Source organism: Anolis sagrei, chromosome 5, assembly GCF_037176765.1.
Source record: "Anolis sagrei isolate rAnoSag1 chromosome 5, rAnoSag1.mat, whole genome shotgun sequence".
In the NCBI taxonomy this organism is placed as follows: Eukaryota; Metazoa; Chordata; class Lepidosauria; order Squamata; family Dactyloidae; genus Anolis; species Anolis sagrei.
Genome location: NC_090025.1, coordinates 112,550,068 through 112,573,048, shown reverse-complemented (window position 1 = coordinate 112,573,048; position 22,981 = coordinate 112,550,068). Strand labels below are relative to the sequence as shown.

Here is a 22,981-nt window from a genome sequence, read left to right as displayed (position 1 = left end):
ATTCTCCAGGTGTGGGTCCCAGTGCAACTGAATGCTTGGTATATTACTGATTCATTATCAACTGTCATTTTCAAAGGAAACAGAGCAATTAAGATTTTGGAAAATGGAAATCTCTGTAACCTTTTGGAGATTTATGATCTTTGGAAAGGCATGCCTTGTTAGAAGTCACAACCTTTTGAAAAGCCATGCCATAACTTCCTGGTGAAAAGCATGGCCTGTTAGAGTCATAACATTTTGGGGAAATGGCATTCATGCAAGGCAATTAGGTTTCTCAGCTGTTAAACTGATTTATCTGTGTATATCTTTGGACTATTAGGCACAAAGATATGCCAATACACAAACACACACACACACATGTAGCAGAGTTTCAAAGTGTTCCTTTTAGTTGTCCAAAGCCTTCTACTCTCCCTTAAAATATATTTGCCTTTAAATCATGCTCTCAAGCGACAACAATAAGAAAACATCTTTAAAAGTAACATAGTTGGTTTCCTAACAAACGTCATGTATTCAGCATACAGGTACTTCACATATCAATCCCGTTACAAATAGGATTTGGAATACTCAGTTCTTGTGGGGTTTTTTCCGGGCTATATGGCCATGTTCTAGAGGCATTTCTCCTGATGTTTCACCTGCATCTATGGCAAGCATCCTCAGAGGTGAGGTCTGGAATAGTTTATCTGTGTAGGTAACAAAGCCCTACAAAGCCCTGAACGGTTTGGGACCCGCCTACCTGCGTGACCGCATTTCTGTGTACGAACCCATACGTTCTCTCCGATCATCTGGAGAGGCCCTGCTCATGCTCCCACCTCCTTCACAGGCGCAATTGGTGGGGGAGAGGGAGAGGGTGGTGGTGGCCCCTCGACTCTGGAATTCACTTCCTAAGGACATCAGACATGCCCCAACGCTGGCAGTCTTTAGCAGAAGCCTGAAAATGTGGTTGTTCCAGTGTGCCTTCCCAGAATAAGAAAAACTCTTAGCAATATGTCCTCAAATGCACTTTAATACTGACTTAGGATTGTCTGCGCGCCCTCATCTTTCTCTGAAAACCCTATTCTAATTTGCCTTACCTTGTTCATGCCCAGCACTTTTTGATTTTAAATTTGAATTATTACATTTGGCCCGGCCATAGGGTTTTTAAATGCTGTATGTTTTTTGATATTGTTTATTTTATTTTTTTTTGTCGTGTCAGGCGCATCCTGTTGTGAGAGAATTGGCCGTCTGCAAGGACGTTGCCCAGGGGACGCCCGGATGATTTTGTTGTTTTATCATCCTTGTGGGAAGCTTCTCTCATGTCCCCGTATGAGGAGCTGGAGCGGATAGAGGGAGCTCATCTGCCTCTCCCTGGATTCGAACCTGTGACCTATTGGTCTTCAGTCCTGCTGGCACAGGGGTTTAACCCACTGCACCACCGGGGGCTCATTATTGTTTATTGTTTATTGCTTATTGTGTATTTTCTGTTTTTGAGTTTATTTGAACTGTTTTGTATTGATTATTGTTATTGCTTTTGTTTATTGATGTGCTGAGGGCTTGGCCTCATGTAAGCCATACCAAGTCCCTTGGGGAGATGGTAGCGGGGTACAAATAAAGTATTATTATTATTATTATTACACAGTACCACATAGTTAAACAGGAAATAACAATTTTGAACCAGAAACATTTTTTTAAAAAAATACTGTTACATAGTATTATTATTTTTAACTGTAGTCTTATGAGTGTTCACTGTTCAGCATAGGAGAAGTGAGCAGGCTTCAATTTGCAAAACCTTGTTTGGAAATCTCCTTTTAGCAGCGTTATTAAACATAGGTTAATTTTTTCCCACCCAATTATTTTACAGATAAAATTGGCAATAATTTCTACGCTCTATCTCAGCTCGATTTGCTGGGAATCTTCATCCCAGAGCTTCAAAAGCATTCCATATGTGACAAGTCACTGCCATCACTTGAAAATTAATGGATGAAAGTTTGTTTCTCTATCAGAAATGTAGTGCTAGCAGAGATCATCAATTTGTTTGGTTGATATTGAACTCAAGGGTCTCTTACTAAGCAAAGCAGGTTTTACTGTATTAAGCTGGGTGCCAGAATCATCCAAAACCATTGAAGTAGAAATTGCAATAAAAATTGCTATCAATCACACTTCTGAAGAGCACTTGATGTTTCATCAGATTTTTCTACCTGTTCCCCTTTATTCCAGTTGTCTAACTTGAAATGTATGCTTAAACGCTGGAAAATAATGCAAGCGTCTTGGAGATTTGAGCGTGATTTGAACCTTTCTGTCTAAACAGCTTTCATACTGCTGTTGCTCACCTCTTCATTTCCCTCTTCACCCGTAACCTAGTTTACGGGACAGGGGCTGTGAGATGGGATGACAACTTGTGTGTGCCAGCTAAGATTTATGTGCAGAGCACATAAGGGTGCATTATGTTGGTGTTGCTATCCATCATGATCACAGTAGTCTGAAGCAAAATAACTTTTGTGGCAGGAGTTTGGAAACTATGTTATAGGAATTGAATCTTAGGGCAGTGGTTGGTTTCAGGAAAAGATTAGTTAGGATACGTGTTTCCTGGTTTAAATTCTTCTCAGGTGGTTAATGAGAGACTGGGTCAATGTGCCATCTGGCATGTGTCCTTTGGCTTAGTTGAGTTCCTCCTTCTGAAAAGACTACCAATTAATATGTTTATCAATTGGATACTACTTGAGTCCATTTTTGAGAATGTACTTACAGGAATGTACTTTCTTGCTGACTGAAAGGTTGCAGGTTCGAATCCGGGGAACGGCGTGAGCTCCTGCTGTTAGTCCCAGCTTCTGTCACCTCTGAGCTGAGAGGGGCGGCATATAAATATGGTAAATAAATTCTGCCAACCTAGCAATTCAAAAACATGCAAATGTGAGTAGATCAGTAGGTACCACTCCAGCGGGAAGGTAATGGTGCTCCATGCAGTCATGGCATCCACATGACCTTGGAGGTGTCTATGGACAACTCCGGCTCTTCTGTTTAGAAATGGAAATGAGCACCAACCCACAGTCTGACACAACTGGACTTAATGTCAGGGGAAAACCTTTACCTTTTACTTACAGGGAAAATGCTACCTAGCCTTCTACTAAACGTTTCCATAAAAACAAGTAAACTGCAGATCTTTCAAGTGACTCCAATAAATCCTCTCCTTTTAATTATTTTTCCTGTTTTTTTTTACTCAGTGAATGAAGGCAATTATGATTATGTCTGTACGGATATCAGTATCAGGGAAGGTACAGTATGTGGAAAAAGTGCAGTGTTATCAAGGCTGCCTCTTAGGACCTTATCACATTAAGCCTCCAATTTGCCACAGTTTCTGACAAATCCAGTGGAGAAAACCATCGCTCCACACCCCACATCCCCTGCCTTCCCCCTAACCTTATCCCATGGGGGGAGGGAAAAATCAGTGCACAACTTCTCACTGTTGTTTTCAATGCAATACGGAAAGCCTCCTGTGTTGCCGCCACTACTGCCTGTACACATGGAGCTCTGCCGGAAGTAGATCAGCATCGAACGATGGAAACCGGTGAGCTCCGTCCCTGAAGAGGGGTGAAATCGGTGTAGGATGGGGAATTTTGCCCATCTGATGAGATGATAGTTAGACAGCAGTCTGATGAGCCAGAAGCTAGGAGTCAGAATTTAAGAAACAACCCAGACATCAGGACTAAGGTAAATCATTATGGCAAGAACCTCATAATAAAATCAAGTAGGAAGCTAGAACTCAGGACCAAATAGCAACCAAGGCAGCAGAAATATACATCTACTCAATGGGGCCTTGTTGACAGTAGACTGAATTAAAATGTAAATGCCTCTTATATTCCTTCTGATCAGAAAGATCCAGCTGTCTTCCTGGATGTAGTCAATCCATTGTCTGATGTTACTTCACTTCAAAACTGCCACATAGTCCAATGGTAGGAAAGGGGTATTGTATTATTATTATTACATTGATAATAATATTGTAATGTAATACAATATAATACTAATATAATACTAATAATAATACAATATAATCATTCAATATTATATATTACATGTAATATTACTAATAATATTGCAGTATAGTGGTATAGTACAATATAGTAATACTAATATCATTCTATGCTAAAAATATAATATATTGCATATACATATAATATTGATCATAATATTGTAATACAGTATAATAATAATATCACTGTATAATAATATAATAATTATATGTTATATATTACATGTAAGATCACTAATAATATTGCAGTATAGTGGTATAGTACAATATAGTAATATATATTATTAATATTGTGCTGTGCTAAAAAAATACTATATTGCATGTACATATATTTTGATCATAATATTGTAATACAATATAATACTAATATCACAATATAATAATTATATATTATATATTGCATGTAATATTACTAATAATATTGCAGTATAGTGGTATAGTACAATATAGTAATATATAATATTAATATTGTGCTGTGCTAATAAAATACTATATTGCATGTGCATATATTTTGATCATAATATTGTAATACAATATAATACTAATATAATAATATAATTATACATTGCATGTAATATTACTAATAATAGTGGTATAGTACAATATAGAAATATATAATACTAATATTGTGCTATGCTGTTAATATAATATATTGTATATACATGTCACTCATATAACTGAGTCTCTTTCGGGATGAGAAGAGTGGGATATAAACGTCATAAATAAATAAATAATAAATAAGGGGGTGGATGTAAATCTCAACCAGGAGAAAACTAATCTGAATTTGAATTTTATCAAAAATACAAATGCTTGTTTCCTGGGCTTGAGCGAAGTGATTAATTGTTAAATAATTTATTCGGTCCATTTTTCTCACAATTTCACTGAACTCAGTAGATTTCCCGATTAAGGTTGACATTTTGAAAAAATCTTTAGTGTATTAGGTTGTTAAGGAGTTGTTAGAATTTATTGTGGTGGGTGCCTCTTCCTCTTTCAAATTCAGTTAAACAGGAATATAAGCTGCCTCAGGAGTAATGTTAGGACTGGAGGAAATGAATCACAGGGCACTTTTGTTAGGTAGACTAGAAAGAGAACTTTCTGAAACCCAAGTAAGAACGGAAGAAAAAAAAAAAACACTCAAAGAACAGAGTTCAAAAAATGAGTCTTGGAGCAGAATGGGATCGTAGAGGAAAGTTGTAGTTGAAAACCAAAGGCCAAATGTAGTCTAGCCAGGGTCTTTTCAGAAAGCCAGTCCATTCTCTATCCTTTCCATGTTGCCTTTTAAAAATACTCCCATCCTTTAAAAACATTATTATAAGGTAAGATGGATGGAGAGAATAGTGGCCTTGTCATATATCTCAGCATCTGAACTGTAGATGACAAAATTTGGAATTCCTGGATCCTGCATGTAAATGATTTGCTTCGCCATTGATTTGAGGACTCCACCATGTGATTGCAAATGAGCAGGCAGAAAGGATGCATTGATTGATTTCTGCAGAAAAATATTCTGCATATGCTTAGAGGCTCTCAAAATATTCTCCGTTGTTGATTCACTGCCTGATCTTTGAATGTATTGACTTCTCGCTGCATTTATAGTGTATCAGTATTCTCTAACATTATTCCTTCTTCATCTTTAATAAACAATTCATTTAAATAATGAGAGAAGGTAAATCAGATATTCAGTCCGAGAATAAATCAGTATCCTATAACTGAAATACGTTATTCCTTTTTCATCTTTAATAAACAATGCATTTCAAGAATGAGTGATTATAAATTACAAACTTAACTGAAGAGCATGTCATATGAGATCCCATGTTTTAGGACAAGCATTCCAACATGACAGTGGCCACAAATAATTAAATGTAACATTTTTAGCCAGGCCATTCCTTCAAATCCTGCCCTATAACTAGAACTTTGTTTCTGAAAAGGAAATATTTATTAGATTACCTTTTAAATAAAGGGAGAGCTTCATGGTTTTCTAACTCGGATTAAACTCATGTTCAACTTGTTGTCCACAAGGACTCCAAGATCTTTCTCACACGGACTGTTGTGGAGCCAGCTTCATCCATCCTGTATCTTGGCATTTTATTTTTTCTGCCTAAATGTCGTATCTTAGGTTTTTCTCTGTTGAAATTCATATTGTTTGTTTTGGCCCAGCTCTCTAATCTGTTAAGGTTGTTTTGAATTCTTATCCTGTCTTCTTGAGCATTAGCTATTCCTCCTGATATGGTGTCATCTGCAAACTTGATAAACATGCCCTCTAAACCTTCATCCAAGTCATTAATGAAGATATTTAACAGCATTGGGCCTAGGACTGAACTCTGTAGCACTCCACTAGTCACTTCTTCCTTTCACTGTCATCTGTGTATAACTCAAGAGATTTCACCTGCAGAGTGCCATGCAAATCCTTCACATTAAGTTTATAGAATCATAGAGTTGGAAGAGACCTCATGGGCCATCCAGTCCAACCCCCTACCAAGGAGCAGGAAAATTGCATTCAAAGCACCCCCGACAGATAGCCATCCAGCCTCTGTTTAAAAGCTTCCAAAGAAGGAGCCTCCACACACTCCGGGGCAGAGAGTTCCACTGCTAAATGGCTCTCACAGGAAGTTCTTCCTAATGTTCAGATGGAATCTCCTCTCTTGTAGTTTGAAGCCATTGTTCCGCGTCCTAGTCTCCAGGACAGCAGAGAACAAGCTTGCTCCCTCCTCCCTATGACTTCCTCTCACATACTTATACATGGCTATCATCTCTCCTCTCAGCCTTCTCTTCTTCGGGCTAAACATGCCCAGCTCTTTAAGCCGCTCCTCATAGGGCTTGTCCTCCAGACCCTTGATCATTTTAGTCGCCCTCCTCTGGACACATTCCAGCTTGTCAATATCTCTCTTCAATTGTGGTGCCCAGAATTGGACACAATATTCCAGGTGTGGTCTAACCAAGGTAGAATAGAAAGATAGCATGACTTCTCTGGATCTAGGCACTATGCTCCTATTGATGCAGGCCAAAATCCAGTTGGCTTTTTTTGCCGCTGCATCACATTGTTGGCTCATGTTTAACTTGTTGTCCATGAGGAGCCCAAGATATTTTTCACATGTACTGCTCTCGAGCCATGTGTCCCCCATTCTGTATCTTTGCTTTTCATTTTTTCATGTGTAAATAGGCCTAAGTGGAGTATCTTGCATTATGAATGACCTCAACTCTCCTGTCCCCAACATAGTCTTCCCTATAAAGTATCTATACTGTACCATACACCTTTATATTCAAAGCATTTTAATGCAAAGTTTTCAAGAAAAGTTGCAGCAAAATATTATTCACCATATAAAAAGATGATCATGCCTGAAATTGATATATCTCCTGTTCCAAAGTTGTTTCTACCAAGTTGCAACACACTTTATAAAAAAAACACAAATAAATATCAAAATTATCCCCTATGAAATAAAGAAGTGCCAGTAACGAGAGTACAAACTTTCTAAAGAAGTACATTGTGACTTTTTTTTGTAGAACAGAGATAAATCTGAATTCCATCTGTCAGTAAGGAAATGTCAGTGGGTTGGACCAAAGAAACTAAAGCAGAAAGTAATATAATGCAAACACTGGTAGAAGGGTTTAGAGGGATGTTCAAGCACTACTTTGATAGGTGAATTTTTGGGAAGTAATCTTGCTTCCAGGAGCCCCTGGTGGTGCAGTGGGTTAAAGCACTGAGCTGCTGAGCTTATTGACCGAAAGGTTGCAGGTTCGATTCCAGGGAGCGGCATGAGCTTCCGCTGTCAGCCTCAGCTTCTGCCAACCTAGCAGTTCGAAAACATGAAAATGTGAGTAGATCAATAGGTACCGCTCTGGCAGGAAGTCATGCTGGCCACATGACCTTGGAGGTGTCTACGGACAATGCCGGCTCTTCGGTTTAGAAATAGAGATGAGCACCACATCCCAGAGGCAGACATGACTGGACTTAATGTCAGGAGAAACCCTTTGTCTTTACCTTTTTACCTAATCTTGCTTTCTTTCTCTTATACAAGATGTTATACAAGTGCCTTGTAGAACCAGCAGAACTTCATGGATTTAGTTGCATTTTTCTGGCACACATTAGATGAAAGATATCCTTTGCCTGTGAAAAGGAACTTTAGCTCTAACCTAGTGAAAAGGTTACGGATAAAAATGTGTTCATTATTCGTAGTTACAGATGATTCACTTTAGAAAGCTTTGCACAGAATGTGTTGTCGAAGGCTTTCATGGCCAGAATCACCGGGTTGCTGTTAGTTTTCTGGGCTGTATGGCCATGTTCCAGAAGAATTCTCTCCTGACATTTCACCCACATATATGGCTGGCAACCCCATAGGTTTTTTGTGTGGTCACAAAACCTCTGAGGATGCCTGCCATAGATGTGGGTGAAACGTCAGGAGAGAATGCTTCTGGAACATGGCCATACAGTTCGGAAAACTCACAACAACTCTTTGCGCAAAATAACTTCCCAGTGACTACTGATAGTGCACTTCTGCCTGCGAATCATGTGCTCTTTACAGATGATAAACAAATGATGAAATCAATAATATTTTCTTAAAGTTTTCCTCTTAATTGAGCTTATGATGTTATGCATGATGATATATTGCCATTGGTCTCAATTTGTCATAGTAAATAAAATGTGGGAAGATTTTTCCCGAGTGGCATCTACCAGTATTTGTGTTGCCATCTGTCTTTGTTTGTGTACACACTTCAAGTTTTATATGCGTATATGGTTGATTTATTTTATTTTTGCAGTGATTGTAGTTATAGGACTGGTGCTTTTTGGCCTAATGAAGTGTCCTTCTCTGCCAAATGAACGAAATACAAATGCAGGACTGAATAGAGCTACATGATTTTCTTATAATCTTCGACTTACTCTATTTTGATTAAGATTGATTCCCTCTCTTTGGTAGGCTAATCTTGCCCAACTCTTGAGTGACACTCGGGATCGAAACAAGCATCTGGGAGAAGAAATCAAAGAACTTCAGCAGAGGTTGGGAGAAGTACAAGGCGACAACAAGGTATGGTACAAGCTGCATTCCAAAACAACTGAATTCTAACTTTTCATGAAGACTTGGTCTTGTATTTAACTTGCTTCTTGGGAGGAGAGCAATGTCCAATCTTGATAAAATAGTAAAGAGTAGAGACATCACACTGGCAACAAAGATCCGCCTAGTCAAAGCCATGGTATTCCCTGTAGTCACCTACGGATGTGAGAGCTGGACCTTAGGGAAGGCTGAGCGAAGGAAAATAGATGCTTTTGAACTGTGGTGCTGGAGAAAGGTTCTGAGAGTTCCTTGGACTGCGAGAAGATCCAACCAGTCCATCCTCCAGGAAATAAAGCCCGACTGCTCATTGGAGGGAAGGATACTAGAGACAAAGTTGAAGTACTTTGGCCACATCATGAGGAGACAGCAAGGCCTAGAGAAGACAATTATGCTGGGGAAGGTGGAAGGTAAAAGGAAGAGGGGCCGACCAAGGGCAAGATGGATGGATGGATGGCATCCTTGAAGTGACTGGACTGACCTTGAAGGAGCTGGGGTGGTGATGGCTGACAGGGAGCTCTTGCGTTGGCTGGTCCATGAGGTCACAAAGAGTCGGAGACGACTGAATGAATGAACAACAACAAAGTGGCAATTAAAATAGGTTCTGCTTGCAATATCCTAGATCGTTATTGATCTTCATTTAGCTTAAAGATATCCACATATTGTGCTTCCTTCTACAATTAATCAAACATGAAGGGAAAGAAAAGGAGGAAGGAAACTGGGTAAGGTAAAAGCAAAACTACATACTAGCTATGGATTTCAGAGATGAACTGGAGGTGGGAAGTAAGACTAATTTTGGCTTAGAAGCAAGAGGCTGAGGTCTAACTGCCATAATCATTTCTGAAACACTCAATGATGATTTCCATGTCCTCTGCAAAAAGCCTAGTTTTCTTTGTAATCCACTTGTTTTATTGACTTGCATGATAACTTTGGGTTAAACAATATATTTTCATTGCCAGCTTATGTGTAAAGAGGCCATCAAAACCGTCAGACCTTTCATAGCTGTCATCATTAAACTAGAAAGCTGGTGTAGTATAGTGGTAATATAATGAGAGCTCTGCCTCACAAATGCTTTGGCTGAAGAATCTCATTGGCTGTCAACTCTTAGAGTCTTTTAAGCAGAATTCATTCTCTCTTGGCTTCAGTTGCCAGGCCGAACCTACTTATTTAATACGAAGAAGTAATGCAATAAATGGTGGAATTACACCATTTTCCTAATCATTGCCACTGGCTCATCTGCTAAATATTCAATGCATGCAAAGGGTTGTTTTACTATATTTCCAATGCTCTATGTCTCTTAGTTTGATGATCTTTACAATTTGAGTAAATTTACTGGGCTGTTGAAGGGATTATTTAAACACTTGGCATACATGCAGGGCACAAAATGCTAATAGTTCCCACTTCAAAGGCAGTGGCTTATTGCAGAGATGATGTTTACTGAATTTATAGTAAATATAGGGAAGATTGCAAATCATGGTTTAGAATAGCATGCCAACTTTTGTTTTGAAACATTTCAGTATATGCAACTTCACAGGTCCTCTCCCTTTCTATTGTGAAGGACGATTTGAAAAAGCATGTTCTGAAGCTAAAGTTGATGTCTGTTTACCAATCTAGACCATTGAGCCTTTGAAGGGAATGGTTTATTATGTCAGATAACATACCAAACTATAATTAATATTCCACAAATGGTTTAGCATGATGTCTGAGATGATCTTATGCTTTAAACCTGAGCGATACATTATATATGCTTTAAAACTGAGCAATTTGTTGTTTATTCATTCAGTTGCTTCAACTCTTCATGACCTCATGGACCAGAGCTCCCTGTCAGCCATGGCCACCCCCAGCTCCTTCAAAGTCAGCCAGTCACTTCAGAGATATCTCCTAATAATAATAATAATAATAATAATAATAATAATAATAATACTTGATTTATACCCCGCTACTATCTCCCCAAGGGACTCGGTGCGGCATACATGAGGCCGAGCCCACAATACATCAATAACAACAAAGCAATCACAAAACAATCAATGCAATACAATTAATATAAATCACATAGACAAAACAATAAACAATAACACACAAGCATTTAAAAACCAATGGCCTGGCCAAATGTAATAATTTAATGTTTTTAAAAAATAACGCTGAGCATGAACAAGGTAGGATATAACTGGTATAGAGTTTCCCTTATTCTGGGAAGGCACATTGGAACAACCACCTTTTCAGGCTGCTGCTAAAGACTGCCAGAGTTGAGGCATGTCTGATATCCTTGGGAAATGAGTTCCAGAGTCGGGGGGCCACCACCGAGAAGGCCCTCTCCCTCGTCCCCACCAAACGCGCCTGTGAAGGAGGTGGGAGCGCGAGCAGGGCCTCTCCAGATGATCGAAGAGATCGTGTGGGTTCGTACACAGAAATGTGGTCACGCATGTAGGCGGGTCCCAAACCGTTCAGGGCTTTGTAGGTAAGAACCTGCACCTTGAATTGGGACTGGAAAATGAACGGCAGCCAGTGAAGCTCCTTAAATAGGAGGGTTGACCGCTGTCTGTAAGTCGCACAAGTTAGTAACCTGGCTGTCGCCCGTTGTACCAATTGAAATTTCCGGGCCATTTTCGGACCGGCAGCCCCACGTAGAGTGCATTACAGTAATCCAATCTGGAGGTGACTGAGGCATGGACCACCCTGGCCAGGTCTGACTTCACGAGGTACAGTCGCAGCTAGCGCACGAGTCTTAATTGTGCGAAGGCCCTCTCGGCCACCGCCGACGCTTGAGCTTCAAGCGTAAGTGATGAGTCCAGGAGGACACCCAGGCTGCGGACCTGTTACTATGAACCATCTCAGATATTGAGATCATCTGGAGAGGCCCTGCTCCCAGTTCCGTCTTCTTCGCAGGCGCGGTTGGTGGGGAAAAGAGACAGGACCTTTTCAGTGGTGGCTCCTCGGCCATGGAACTCCCTCCCCAGTGATATTAGGTCAGCCCCTTCCCTCCTGACTTTCAGAAAAAAGGTGAAAACATGACTTTGTTACCAAGCCTTCGGCAACTAATACAGTGCAATAGATGACTTTGATTTATGTGTAATGATCATTGGAATGGCCCAACCTTTATTGGGGGTAATGTGATTTTATAGCTGTAAGTGGTATTGTTTATGTTTTAATTGTTTTTAACATCATTTAGATTTTTAACTAAATGTTATTTAATTCTTGAATTGTTTAAGGCATTGAATTTTGCCTCTGCTGAAAGCCGCCTTGAGTCCCCTTCGAGGTCGAGAAGGGCGGGATATAAATATAATAAATATAATAAATATAATAAATATAATAAATATAATAAATATAATAAATATAATAAATATAATACATATAATAAATATAATAAATATAATAAATTAAAAAATCCACCCATCTTGGTCAGCTCCTCTTCCTTTTTTCTTCCATTTCCCCCAGCATTATTGTCTTCTCCAAGCTTTCCTGCCTTCTCATGATGTGGCCAAAGTACTTAATCTTTGCCTCTAATATCCTTCCCTCCAGTGAGCAGCCAGGCTTTATTTCCTGGAGTATGGACTGGTTTGATCTCCTCATGGTCCAAGGCACTCTCAGAATTTTCCTCAAGAACCACAGTTCAAAAGCGTCGATCTTCCTTCACTCAGCCTTCCTTATGGTCCAACTCTCATATCCATAGGTTGCTATGGGGAATACCATTGCTTTAACTATGCGGATCTTCGTGCCAGTGTGATATCCTGAGTGATAGTTCTATATTGTTAATTTATTATTTATTTATCATGCCAGAAGCGAGTTGAGGGTACTGTTACAATGTATTTAAAATCACAAACAAAGTTTGAAAAACTTGGCATTATACTAAATGTCCTTTGTCCAGAAGCTGGCCAACTTGGAGTGCCTCTGGTGTCGCTGTAAGAAGGTCCTCCATTGGGTTGCTATGAGTTTTCCGGACTGTATGGCCATGTTCCAGAAGCATTCTGTTCTGACATTTCACCCACATCTGAGGCAGGCATCCTCAGAAGTTACCTCACTGCTTCTGAGGATGCCTGCCATAGATGTAGACGAAACATCAGGAGAGAATGCTTCTGGAACATGGCCATACAGCCCGGAAAACTCAAAGCAACCCAGTGATTCTGGCCATGAAAGCCTTCGACAACACAGGTCCTCCATTGTGCATGTGCCAGGGCTTGGGCTGCATTGTTGTAAGTGGTCTGTTATTTGCTCTTCTCCACACTCACATGTTGTGGACTTGCAGCATATTATTAATTGTAATATGTATATACGCCTTCGTGAGATGGCCTTTCTTGAATTGGAACCCTCCAGAGGTGTTGGACTACAACACTCACTGTTCTTTAACCAAACTGAGAATCCAACATATCTAGGGAGTACCATTTAAACTCCAGCGGAAGACCTACAGTGAATCAATTCTCCTATCCAGGAACAACAGAAGATCCAAATGTTGTTTGAACATCCTTTTTCCAAAGCTGTTAAACTGAAGAAAGATTAGGACATTTGGAAAGAAGATGGCATCCTTCCATCTTGAACCTTTTCTTGATATGTGCCCTTGCCCACTCCCCAAAACCGGCTCCTTTCCATCCTTCCTTTGTTTTGTATCAGAACTTTCTAGATGTCGTGATTTAAAAACCACCTTTAAACATCTGACATCCTCAAGTGTGCCTATTTTGAGTTAATCATCCCTGGCTTTCATAGTTTTAATTAGTTTTTCAGAATAAATCTGTCACTACGAAGAGACGGAGAGAGCATTTTGTTGTGATTTAGTGCTTTCTTTTCCTCGCAAATCAGAATTTTTAGGAAAAGCAAACATCATTTTAAAAGGTCCATTTTATCAGAATATCCCCATTTTGCTCTTTTAAAATGACAGATGGAAAGGTTCTTATATGTATATATATTTCCTAATCACCACTCTGTGAATTTATTTGTAAATTTAGCAGTTTATTTGGAACATTCTTCTAATCCAACATTTGATATTAAATAAATGCCAGTTGTCATTGTTGACTGATATATATTAACTTGATTGTGTTTGATTTAAATTAAATTAAATTTAAAATTGCTTATCTGTGTGCGCTGAGCTTTGAAAGCTAGGGTTCACTATCACCAACTGGAACATGCTGGGCTTTGGGTAAGAATGGGTTTACAGAGAGTAGATGCAGCCAAAATCTCATTTGAGCAAAAGCAACAAGAAGATCCAACCTTTGTATAAGAAGTTGTTTCATAGCTTGTTCTCACCCACCTCATTCTCAAGGCAGTTCCTGTAAGTGCACATTTTTGCCACCACCCAAAGTGACACAATTCCAGCATACACTGGAATTGAGACCCTTGTAGTGCTGTTAGACAACAGAACAATACTGTTGACCTCACTTGGTTCAATGCTGTGGAATCAATGCTGTCATGGTTCAATGCTGTGGAATCCTGATAGCTGTCATGGTTCCTGAATGCTGTCATGGACCATGTTCAATGTTCATGTGTAGAAGAAACAATATCAGCAAGTGTGGCTTGCTACCTGGTTGTGTGGCAAGAAACACCTACAGAATTCCCTTTAGCAATAGTAGTAGTAGTCAGAGGCAGCCCTAGGTAATTTTCAACAGTAAGCAAACAGTATTTTGCCCCCCCCCCCAACCAATCACTGATATATATTTTCTGTTCGTCATGGGAGTTGTGTGTGCCATATTTGGTTCAATTCCATCATTGGTGGAGTTCAGAATGCTCTTTGATTGTAGGTGAACTATACATCCCAGTAACTACAACTTGCATATGTCAAAATCTATTTTCCCCCAAGAGCACCTCAAGAACGCCCCTGGGCAAAATCAACTATACTGCAAATGCTTACTTTGCGTAATGGGTTGAGCCGCCCCTGGTAGTAGTAGTAGTAGTCGTCGTCGTAGTAATAAAGAGAAACTGGAAAAGCTGACATGATATGAGGATTTAAAGATCCAACTGCAAAGACTCTGGCACAAGTCAGTAAAAGTGGTCCCAGTGGTGATCGGCACACTGGGTGCAGTGCCTAAATACCTTGGCCTGCACTTAACCACAGTCGACGCTGACAAAATTACCATCTTCCATCTGCAAAAGGCCGCCTTACTAGAATCTACATGCATTATTTGCCGATACATCACACAATCCTAGACACTTGGGAAGTGTCCGACGTGTGATCCAATACAACAGCCAGCAGAGTGATCTTGTTTGTTGTGGATATATCTTGTTGTGTTTAATAATAATAATATACTTATTTGTATTCTGCCCTATCTCTCCAAGGGGACTCAGAGTGAATAACAGAATACATATATGGCAAACATTCAATGCTGTTATACAATTAACAAAGACAGACAATACGTAGACAGAGGCAAGGCTTCCCTCTGTGCTCAACTCAGCCATTGGGAGGTGCTGTTGTTCTTTTTTTTTCCATGTTGAGAACCTTGTTGTCCATGGACACCTTCCTGATCGAATTGCCGGCATGACTTCAGGGGCACCTTTTACCTCCCCTTCACAGTGATATCTATTTATCTACCCACATTGCTGTTTTCAAACTGCTAGGTAAGCAGAAGCTAGGACTGACAACGGCAGCTCACCCCAACCCGCAGCTTGAACTACCAACCTTCTGGTTGACAAGATTTTCTGTAGCTGGCAGTTTAACCCGCTGTGCTAACGACGGCCCCTTTTCTACACAAGCATTAAAGATACGGAAACTACACTATATAGGTAAAGGTAAAGGTTTTCCCCTGACATTAAGTTTAGTCGTGTCAGACTCTGGGTGGTGGTGCTCATCTCCATTTGTAAGCCGAAGAGCTGGCGTTGTCCTTAGATACCTCCAAAGTCATGTGGCCGGCATGACTGCATGGAGCACTGTTACCACTTCCCGCCAAAGTGGTACTTATTGATCTAGTCATATTTGCATGTTTTCAAACTGTTGAGTTGGCAGAAGCAGGGGCTAACAGCGGAAGCTCACCCCACTCCCCCCTTTCAGTCAGCAAGTTCAGCAGCTCAGCAGTTTAACCCACTGCGTCACCAGGGGCTCCTAGGTGAAAGACAAGAACTTGTCTATCCCCCCCAAAACTGAAAGAAGCACTCACCCCTCTCCACCATTGCACTTCTCCGGACCTTTTTGAATGCCTGGGTGGGGAAATGATGGTAGCCAGGACTGGGTGGTGCTCTGAGCCTCACCTAACCCATTGGTGGCATCAAAACCCATAATTTTGTCCTCCAAACTGCCTTCAACGTATACATGAAGGCAACTCTACATGTATATAGCATCTCAATTTTTTACTGTGGTAATTCTACAGTACAGTGTTTGCTAAGATTAGTCCAATTGCCCTGGCTCAAATGTAGTTTGATCCTGGATTTTTCTAAATAAATATGCACTATTTATCATAATCAGCAAGAACTATGTGTCCCCCCCCCCCCCCAAACAGCACTAAGAAGCTTTAAACTTCTTTCATTCACAAAGCACAACTGTCTGGTCCTGGGACTTGCCATTGTGAATTTTCATGATGAGTAGCCACTGTTTCTCATTGCATATGAACCATATTGTATTCTTAGTTTATGTCTACATATAGAGGTTTTCTCAAATAAATATCTTTTGTTGCCTGTGGTGATGGTATGTATTGGGTAGTAACTTAAGAGTAAAAGTTGTCTGTGTTTCTGTCTTTTATCAAAGGCTTCTATTTAGAAGACCTCTTAAATGGCAGCATGAGCTAAATCCTGGTTTGCCCCATTTGCATTCTTTCTTCTTTGAATTATGAGAACCTCGGGGCCGCTTTACTGCAGAGAAGAAAGGCCCCATTGAATTCTGCTTGCATCTTGAGCAAATCTTTTTATTTATTTACATGCCTATAGATGGGAAAACAAATGGATGAGAAGCAGCTGTCAACCCTGCCAATGTCAGCCCAAGGCAGAATCCACGAAGCCTTTAAACTTCAGCAAACTCTGAATACTTGAGTGCTGCTAACTTGTTTCAACTCCCTGCTTATCCTTTAGCTTTTGCCACATCACTGTGCCTCATTAAGTCTGCCTTTACGGAAGCAAAAAGAAGGAGCCTTTGTACTTAGCGCCGAAATCTAAAGTGAGTGGCATGAAATTCCAATGAGGGGTGGCCTGTAAGCTGATATTTGGTTAGAAATTTCACCAAGAGAGCTAATGCTCGTGTGCTAGAGAAACAGATCATATTCACTCTGACAATAAGAGCAAGAAAAGAAAACATGGTGTGGCACAAACTGGGAGGTGGGTGGTATTGATTGATGCTGCTGAATCTTAATCTTATGCTGAAATCAGTATCAAATACACTAGAACTCATACTTTCACAGCGGTTAAGGATACGGGACTCCAGAAAAGTGGGGAAACCACACATTAAAATTTAAAAAACCCTGAAGAGCACCTCTCTAAGAATGTCTAGGCCCTTCAGAACATCACTATCAACTAGTTTTGGCAGAAGTTGACCATAGGTAGCCATGGAGAACTAGAGATCATAGAAAGACCATATTAACCAAATCCACAAATAATCAAATCAGCAAAAATTAAACTCACAAATGTGGAAGAATTTTTCTGTGTGTCAGGAGCAACTTGAGAACCTGCAAGTCACTTCTGGTGTGAGAGAATTGGCTGTCTGCAAGGACGTTGCCTAGGGGACATCTGGATGTTCAGATGTTTTACCATCCTTGTGGGTGTCTTCTTTCATGACCCTGCATGGGAAGCTGGATCTAACAGAGGGAGCTCATCCGCACTCTCCCTGGATTCGAACTTGTCAGTGTTCAGTCCTGCCGGCACAAGGGTTTAACCAATTGCACCACTGGGGGCTCCTCATGTGGAAGGATGGCTGTATAACAATACTAGGTTATTTTTCCCTAACCAGCCATGTGGAGTATTTCTTTTATGTGTCGAAGACTTGCAAGAGTTTGTAGAGTTCTGTTATTTGGATGCAACCTATACTTGACTCCTTTTGTCCAGGTACTTCTATACATTTTCTAAAAATGGAAAAGTCTTTTTCCATTGGTTGTTGTTTTTCATTCGTTCAGTCGTTTCCGACTCTTCGTGACTTCATGGACCAGTCCATGCCAGAGCTCCCTGTCAGCTGTCACCACCCCCAGCTCCTTCAAGGTCAATCCAGTCACTTCAAGGATACCATCCATCCATCTTGCCCTTAGTCGGCCCCTCTTCCTTTTTCCGTCCATTTTCCCCAGCATCATTGTCTTCTCTAAGCTTTCCTTTCTTCTCATGATGTGGTCAAAGTACTTCATCTTGGCCTCTACTATTCTTCCCTCCAATGAGCAGTCAGGCTTTATTTCTTGAAGTATGGACTGGTTGGATCTTCTCCCTTTCAAAGGCACTGTCAGAACTTTCCTCCAGCACCACATTTCCATTGGTAGGAATTTCTATATATCCTGAATGGCACCCATTTTTCTCTGTCTTGAAAAATATAGACATATTTTAACATCCAAGTTTTAGAAATAGCTTGCTAAATTATGCTGTAGGCTGTTTTACAAATACACACCAAGAAACCAAACAGTTACAAAGCTAATAACTTGATTCTCTGGCTTGTGCCCAGACCAGGACCTTTAAAACTTTTTCACTCACAACCTCTTTTGGCCTGATAAATTCTTATGTGACTCCGGGGATATTATATAAAACAGGTATAATGATCAAACATTTACTGATAACAAATCCGCATTTGCAAGGCTTGCTAATCAGGCTGATTATCCTTTTAAAGTAGTATAGGTGAAGCATCTACTGCAGAGCCCACTGTAAACAGTCAAAACAAATCCATATAAATGTCTAAAACAGCCACTAGGGACTTTATCCCATGAATGGTAGGAAAGTGTAGGGAACCTTCTTACCTTGTTCCCTCCCATCTTACCCCGTTTTCAAGGATAGCCAGCCATCCCACATTCTTACCACAATGAGATCTGTCTTCTCCTGTTTTCTGCTGTTTGGAGTTGGGCAACGACTGACTCCTGAAGATGGTTTTAGGGGTCCATTTCCATGTACTGCAGAAATGGAGCCTGATGGGATCCCACCAGAAGTGCTTTTATGTCATGTGATGGCCTCCATGGAACTGCTGTGAGGATCCAATTCTGAAATTGATGGAAATGGAGCCCTAAAGCCATGGAATTAAGTCCTCAGTGGTGCTCAATTTTGGAGACCCCAATATTGAGTTTAAAGGATCCCATTTGTGGTTAGGACACACTGTTTAAGTGGTGCCCCAAACTAGCACTTGGGGAGCTGTGGCAGTTTCCAAAGTCTATGTAAGTGTGCCAGCGATGGCAATAAGAATCACATCATCACCAAAAAGAAAGGAAGTCATACTAGAGACTGTAATGCAGTTCAAGTATGTTTTGTTGTAGGTTTCTTGGGCTCTATGGCCATGTTCTAGAAGCATTCTCTCCTGACGTATTGTATGCATCTATGGCAGACATCCTCAGAGATTGTGAGGTCTGTTGGAAACTAGGAAAATTGGGTTTATATATCTGTGGAAAGTCCAGAGTGGGAGAAAAGCATGCTTTAGATATACAGCTTGTCTTAACTTTCCCAAGAAGTGGCATGTCAATTTTCTCAAACAAACTATGAACTTGGGTTGTTGTAGGTTTTTTCGGGCTGTATGGCCATGTTCTAGAGGCATTCTCTCCTGATGTTTCACCTGCAAATATGGCAAGCATCCTCAGAGTTTGGGCATATTTGGAGCGCTTTGCTTGGTCAGCCAGCTATAATTTATTTTCACTTAACCTCTGGAAGCTGCCATTTTGGAATTCATTCTTTGAACCACTGGGTGCGGCAAACTAAACCCTGCTGTGCCGACAGATTGCTAATTTTGTTGCAGTTGTAGATAAAGCACAGTAACAATAATTTTAAAAACGGCCATGAAGGATAATTTGTGTATGTTTTTGAAAGCTGTGCTCCTGTCTCTTCCAAGATGGAGGGGTTGACTGCCCAGCTGGTCTCTGCCAGTCTCACCTCTGGCAAGAGACGAGCAGGCAGCTGCTTTTACAGCCTCAAAAGATGCTTTATAGATCAACTCAGCTCGGATGCATATGATTCATATAGTTGTTTCCCCCCGCAAGCAAATTGTGCCATCGAGGGGAGGAGGAGAAGAAATTCTTCAGCAGACATCTTCATCACTAGGAGCAGAAGCTTGCTTTTGAACAAGATTATGTTTTGAAAGATGCAGCATTGCTTTCTACTTGGCTAATAACTAATTGGGAATTGGGAGAGGAATGTGATTTAGGTGGTGACCCCTACCTTAGACATGAAAAGCAGGCTCAAAAGGGGTAAGTCACAAAAGCAAAGTTTGCATAATTAGAAGGATTGGGGTTTTCCTTTCATTTAGTTGCATCCCAAATGTTACTCGGGAACCAGAAACACTCTCTGGCAGCCTCTTTGAACAATTTCTGCCCGCTGTTAGCAGAGTCCGGGTGACACTGCAGCTTTTGAGGCAAGTAGAGTTCTAAGGCTGTTTATTTTCGTGACTGATCACAATCTCTTATCAAGTTTGACACATGCTACCAGAGGTGCTCCTAGAAGCAGCCTGTCCAAGGTTTGAAGCTGGGTTTTTATTTTATGCCGCCACTGGAAAAAAAAAACATGCTTCTTAGACACCAAACACAAATAGAGAAGGAAAAAAAAACACAAGTGCTTGCAGTGCTGCTTTTAAAATAAGAAACAGCACATGAATAGAAAATAGAAAAATCTGGAAGAGTGACTGTAGCTCTGAGTCACCAGGAGAAAAATATTATTTCTGAAGTGGGAGGCTGAAATCAAACAAGTGTGTCATTGCTTGTATCATAAAGTGATGCTGGAAAGTGTTGGATGTTAATAACAAGGTCCTTGTTGTGCTTTATTACACCACTATTCCATCTTAACTAACGTTCCCACTTGTTCTGTCTTACTTTGACTCTAGTGCTGTTGATACCTCCTCACCTATAACATATTTCTATAAGGTGTATATGCAACATAAATTAATTTTGCTTTGGACTTGGTCCCATCTCCAGAATATCTCCTTATGTATGCATACACCAATGTAGATATTTCAAAATCAAAAGAAATCCGAAATCTAAAACACTTATGCTCCCACAAATTCTGGATAATGAATGTTGTTGTTCATTCATTCAGTTGTTTCCGACTCTTCGTGACCTCATGGACCAGCCCATGCCAGAGCTCCCTGTCAGCCGTCTCCACCCCCAGCTCCTTCAAGGTGAATCCAGTCACTTCAAGGATGCCATCCATCCATCTTGCCCTTGGTCGGCCCCTTTTCCTTTTTCCGTCCATTTTCCCCAGCATCATTGTCTTCTCTAAGCTTTCCTTTCTTCTCATGATGTGGCCAAAGTACTTCATCTTGGCCTCTACTATTCTTCTCTCCAATGAGCAGTCAGGCTTTATTTCTTGAAGTATGAACTGGTTGGATCTTCTCGCTGTCCAAGGCACTCTCAGAACTTTCCTCCAGCACCACATTTCCATTGGTAGGAATTTCTATATATCCTGAATGACACCTATTTTTCTCTGTCGTGAAAAATACAGACATGTTTTAACATCCAAGTTTTAGAAATAGCTTGCTAAATGATGCTGTAGGCTGTTTTACAAATACACACCAAGAAACCAAACAGTTACAAAGCTAATAGCTTGATTCTCTGGCTTGTGCCAATTCATCTGAAAGTTATTCCCCAAACCAGTGCTTCTTAAACTTTTCCACTCACAACCCCTTTTGGCCTGATAAATTCTTATGTGACTCTGGGGATATTATATAAAACAGGTATAATGGTCAAACATTTACTGATAACAAATCCGCATTTCCAAGTCTTGCTAATCATGCTGAAACATCTACTGCAGAGCCCACTGTAAACAGTCAAAACAAATCCATATAAATGTCTAAAACAGCCACTATGGACTTTATCCCGTGAATGGCAGGAAAGTGTAGGGAACCTTCTTACCTTGTTCCCTCTCATCTTTCCCCGTTTTCAAGGATAGCCATGATGTGGCCAAAGTACTTCATTTTTGCCTCTACTATCCTTCCCTCCGAAGAGCAGTCAGGCTTTATTTCCTGAAGTATGGACTGGTTGGATCTTCTCACAGTCCAAGGCACTCTCAGAAATTTCCTGCAACACCACAGTTCAAAAGCATCTATCTTCCTTTGCTCAGCCTTCCCTATGGTCCAGCTCTCACATCCGTAGGTGACTATGGGGAATGAATACTCAACCTGTATCATATTTTAAAATACCTTTATCTCAATTTTAGCCAGCCACAAAGTGCACAATGGCTGACATTTCACTCATAATCATTATGATAAACAACAAAATTTGAAAAAAAATGTTCCTGGGTTGAAAGTGTTATTTTTTGTTGAATTGCATGGTATTTACCTTGAAAGTAGTTATAATCTAGAAACTTCATTTTTGTGGCTGCCACAATCTATGTTTTCCTTTTTCTGTATTGTGACAAGGTCGTTAGAATGAGAATTATTGTCATCCCTATAGGTTATCACTCATGGTTGAGTATGATTGTCTTCCAGGGGTAGAGTTTTTGTGGTAGGTCCGCAAGTGATGGTAGAGACCTACTCTTGATCTGCATGTTCTTTTGCAGTGAAGACATACATTTCCTGATGGAAGTTGGGCCCATAAGGGTTGGCATGACATGCCTTCTTCTTGACACATTTATCCCTTTCGCGCTCTATTCATGCCCCTTCAAAATCTACAGCATTGTTGGTAACAGCTGACCTCCACTTAGAGCCCTCAGGGGCCAGGCTGTCTAGTTCTCGGTGTTTATTCCACATTTTTTAGGTTACCTTTAAGCCTATCTCTTAATGTCCACCAAGATTCCATTTTCCAATCTTGAGCAGAGAGTACAGTAACTGCTTTGGGAGACAGTGATCAGGCATTTGGACAATGTGGTCAGTTCAGCAAAGTTGATGGAGGAGGATTGTTGCTTCTTTGCTCCTTCTAGAACACTCATATTTGCT

At 40.4% G+C, this 22,981-nt stretch overlaps 1 protein-coding gene across 2 annotated transcripts in view; it reads left to right on the top strand.

Moving 5' to 3' along the window:
- Positions 1–22,981, top strand: part of CCDC149 (coiled-coil domain containing 149) — a 93,049-nt gene that overhangs the window by 27,827 nt on the left and 42,241 nt on the right. For both annotated transcript variants that reach the window (XM_067468997.1, XM_067468996.1), the window contains exon 4: positions 8,911–9,018. In XM_067468997.1, coding sequence (XP_067325098.1) covers positions 8,911–9,018 — 108 coding nt within the window. The remainder of the gene's footprint in view (positions 1–8,910; positions 9,019–22,981) is intronic.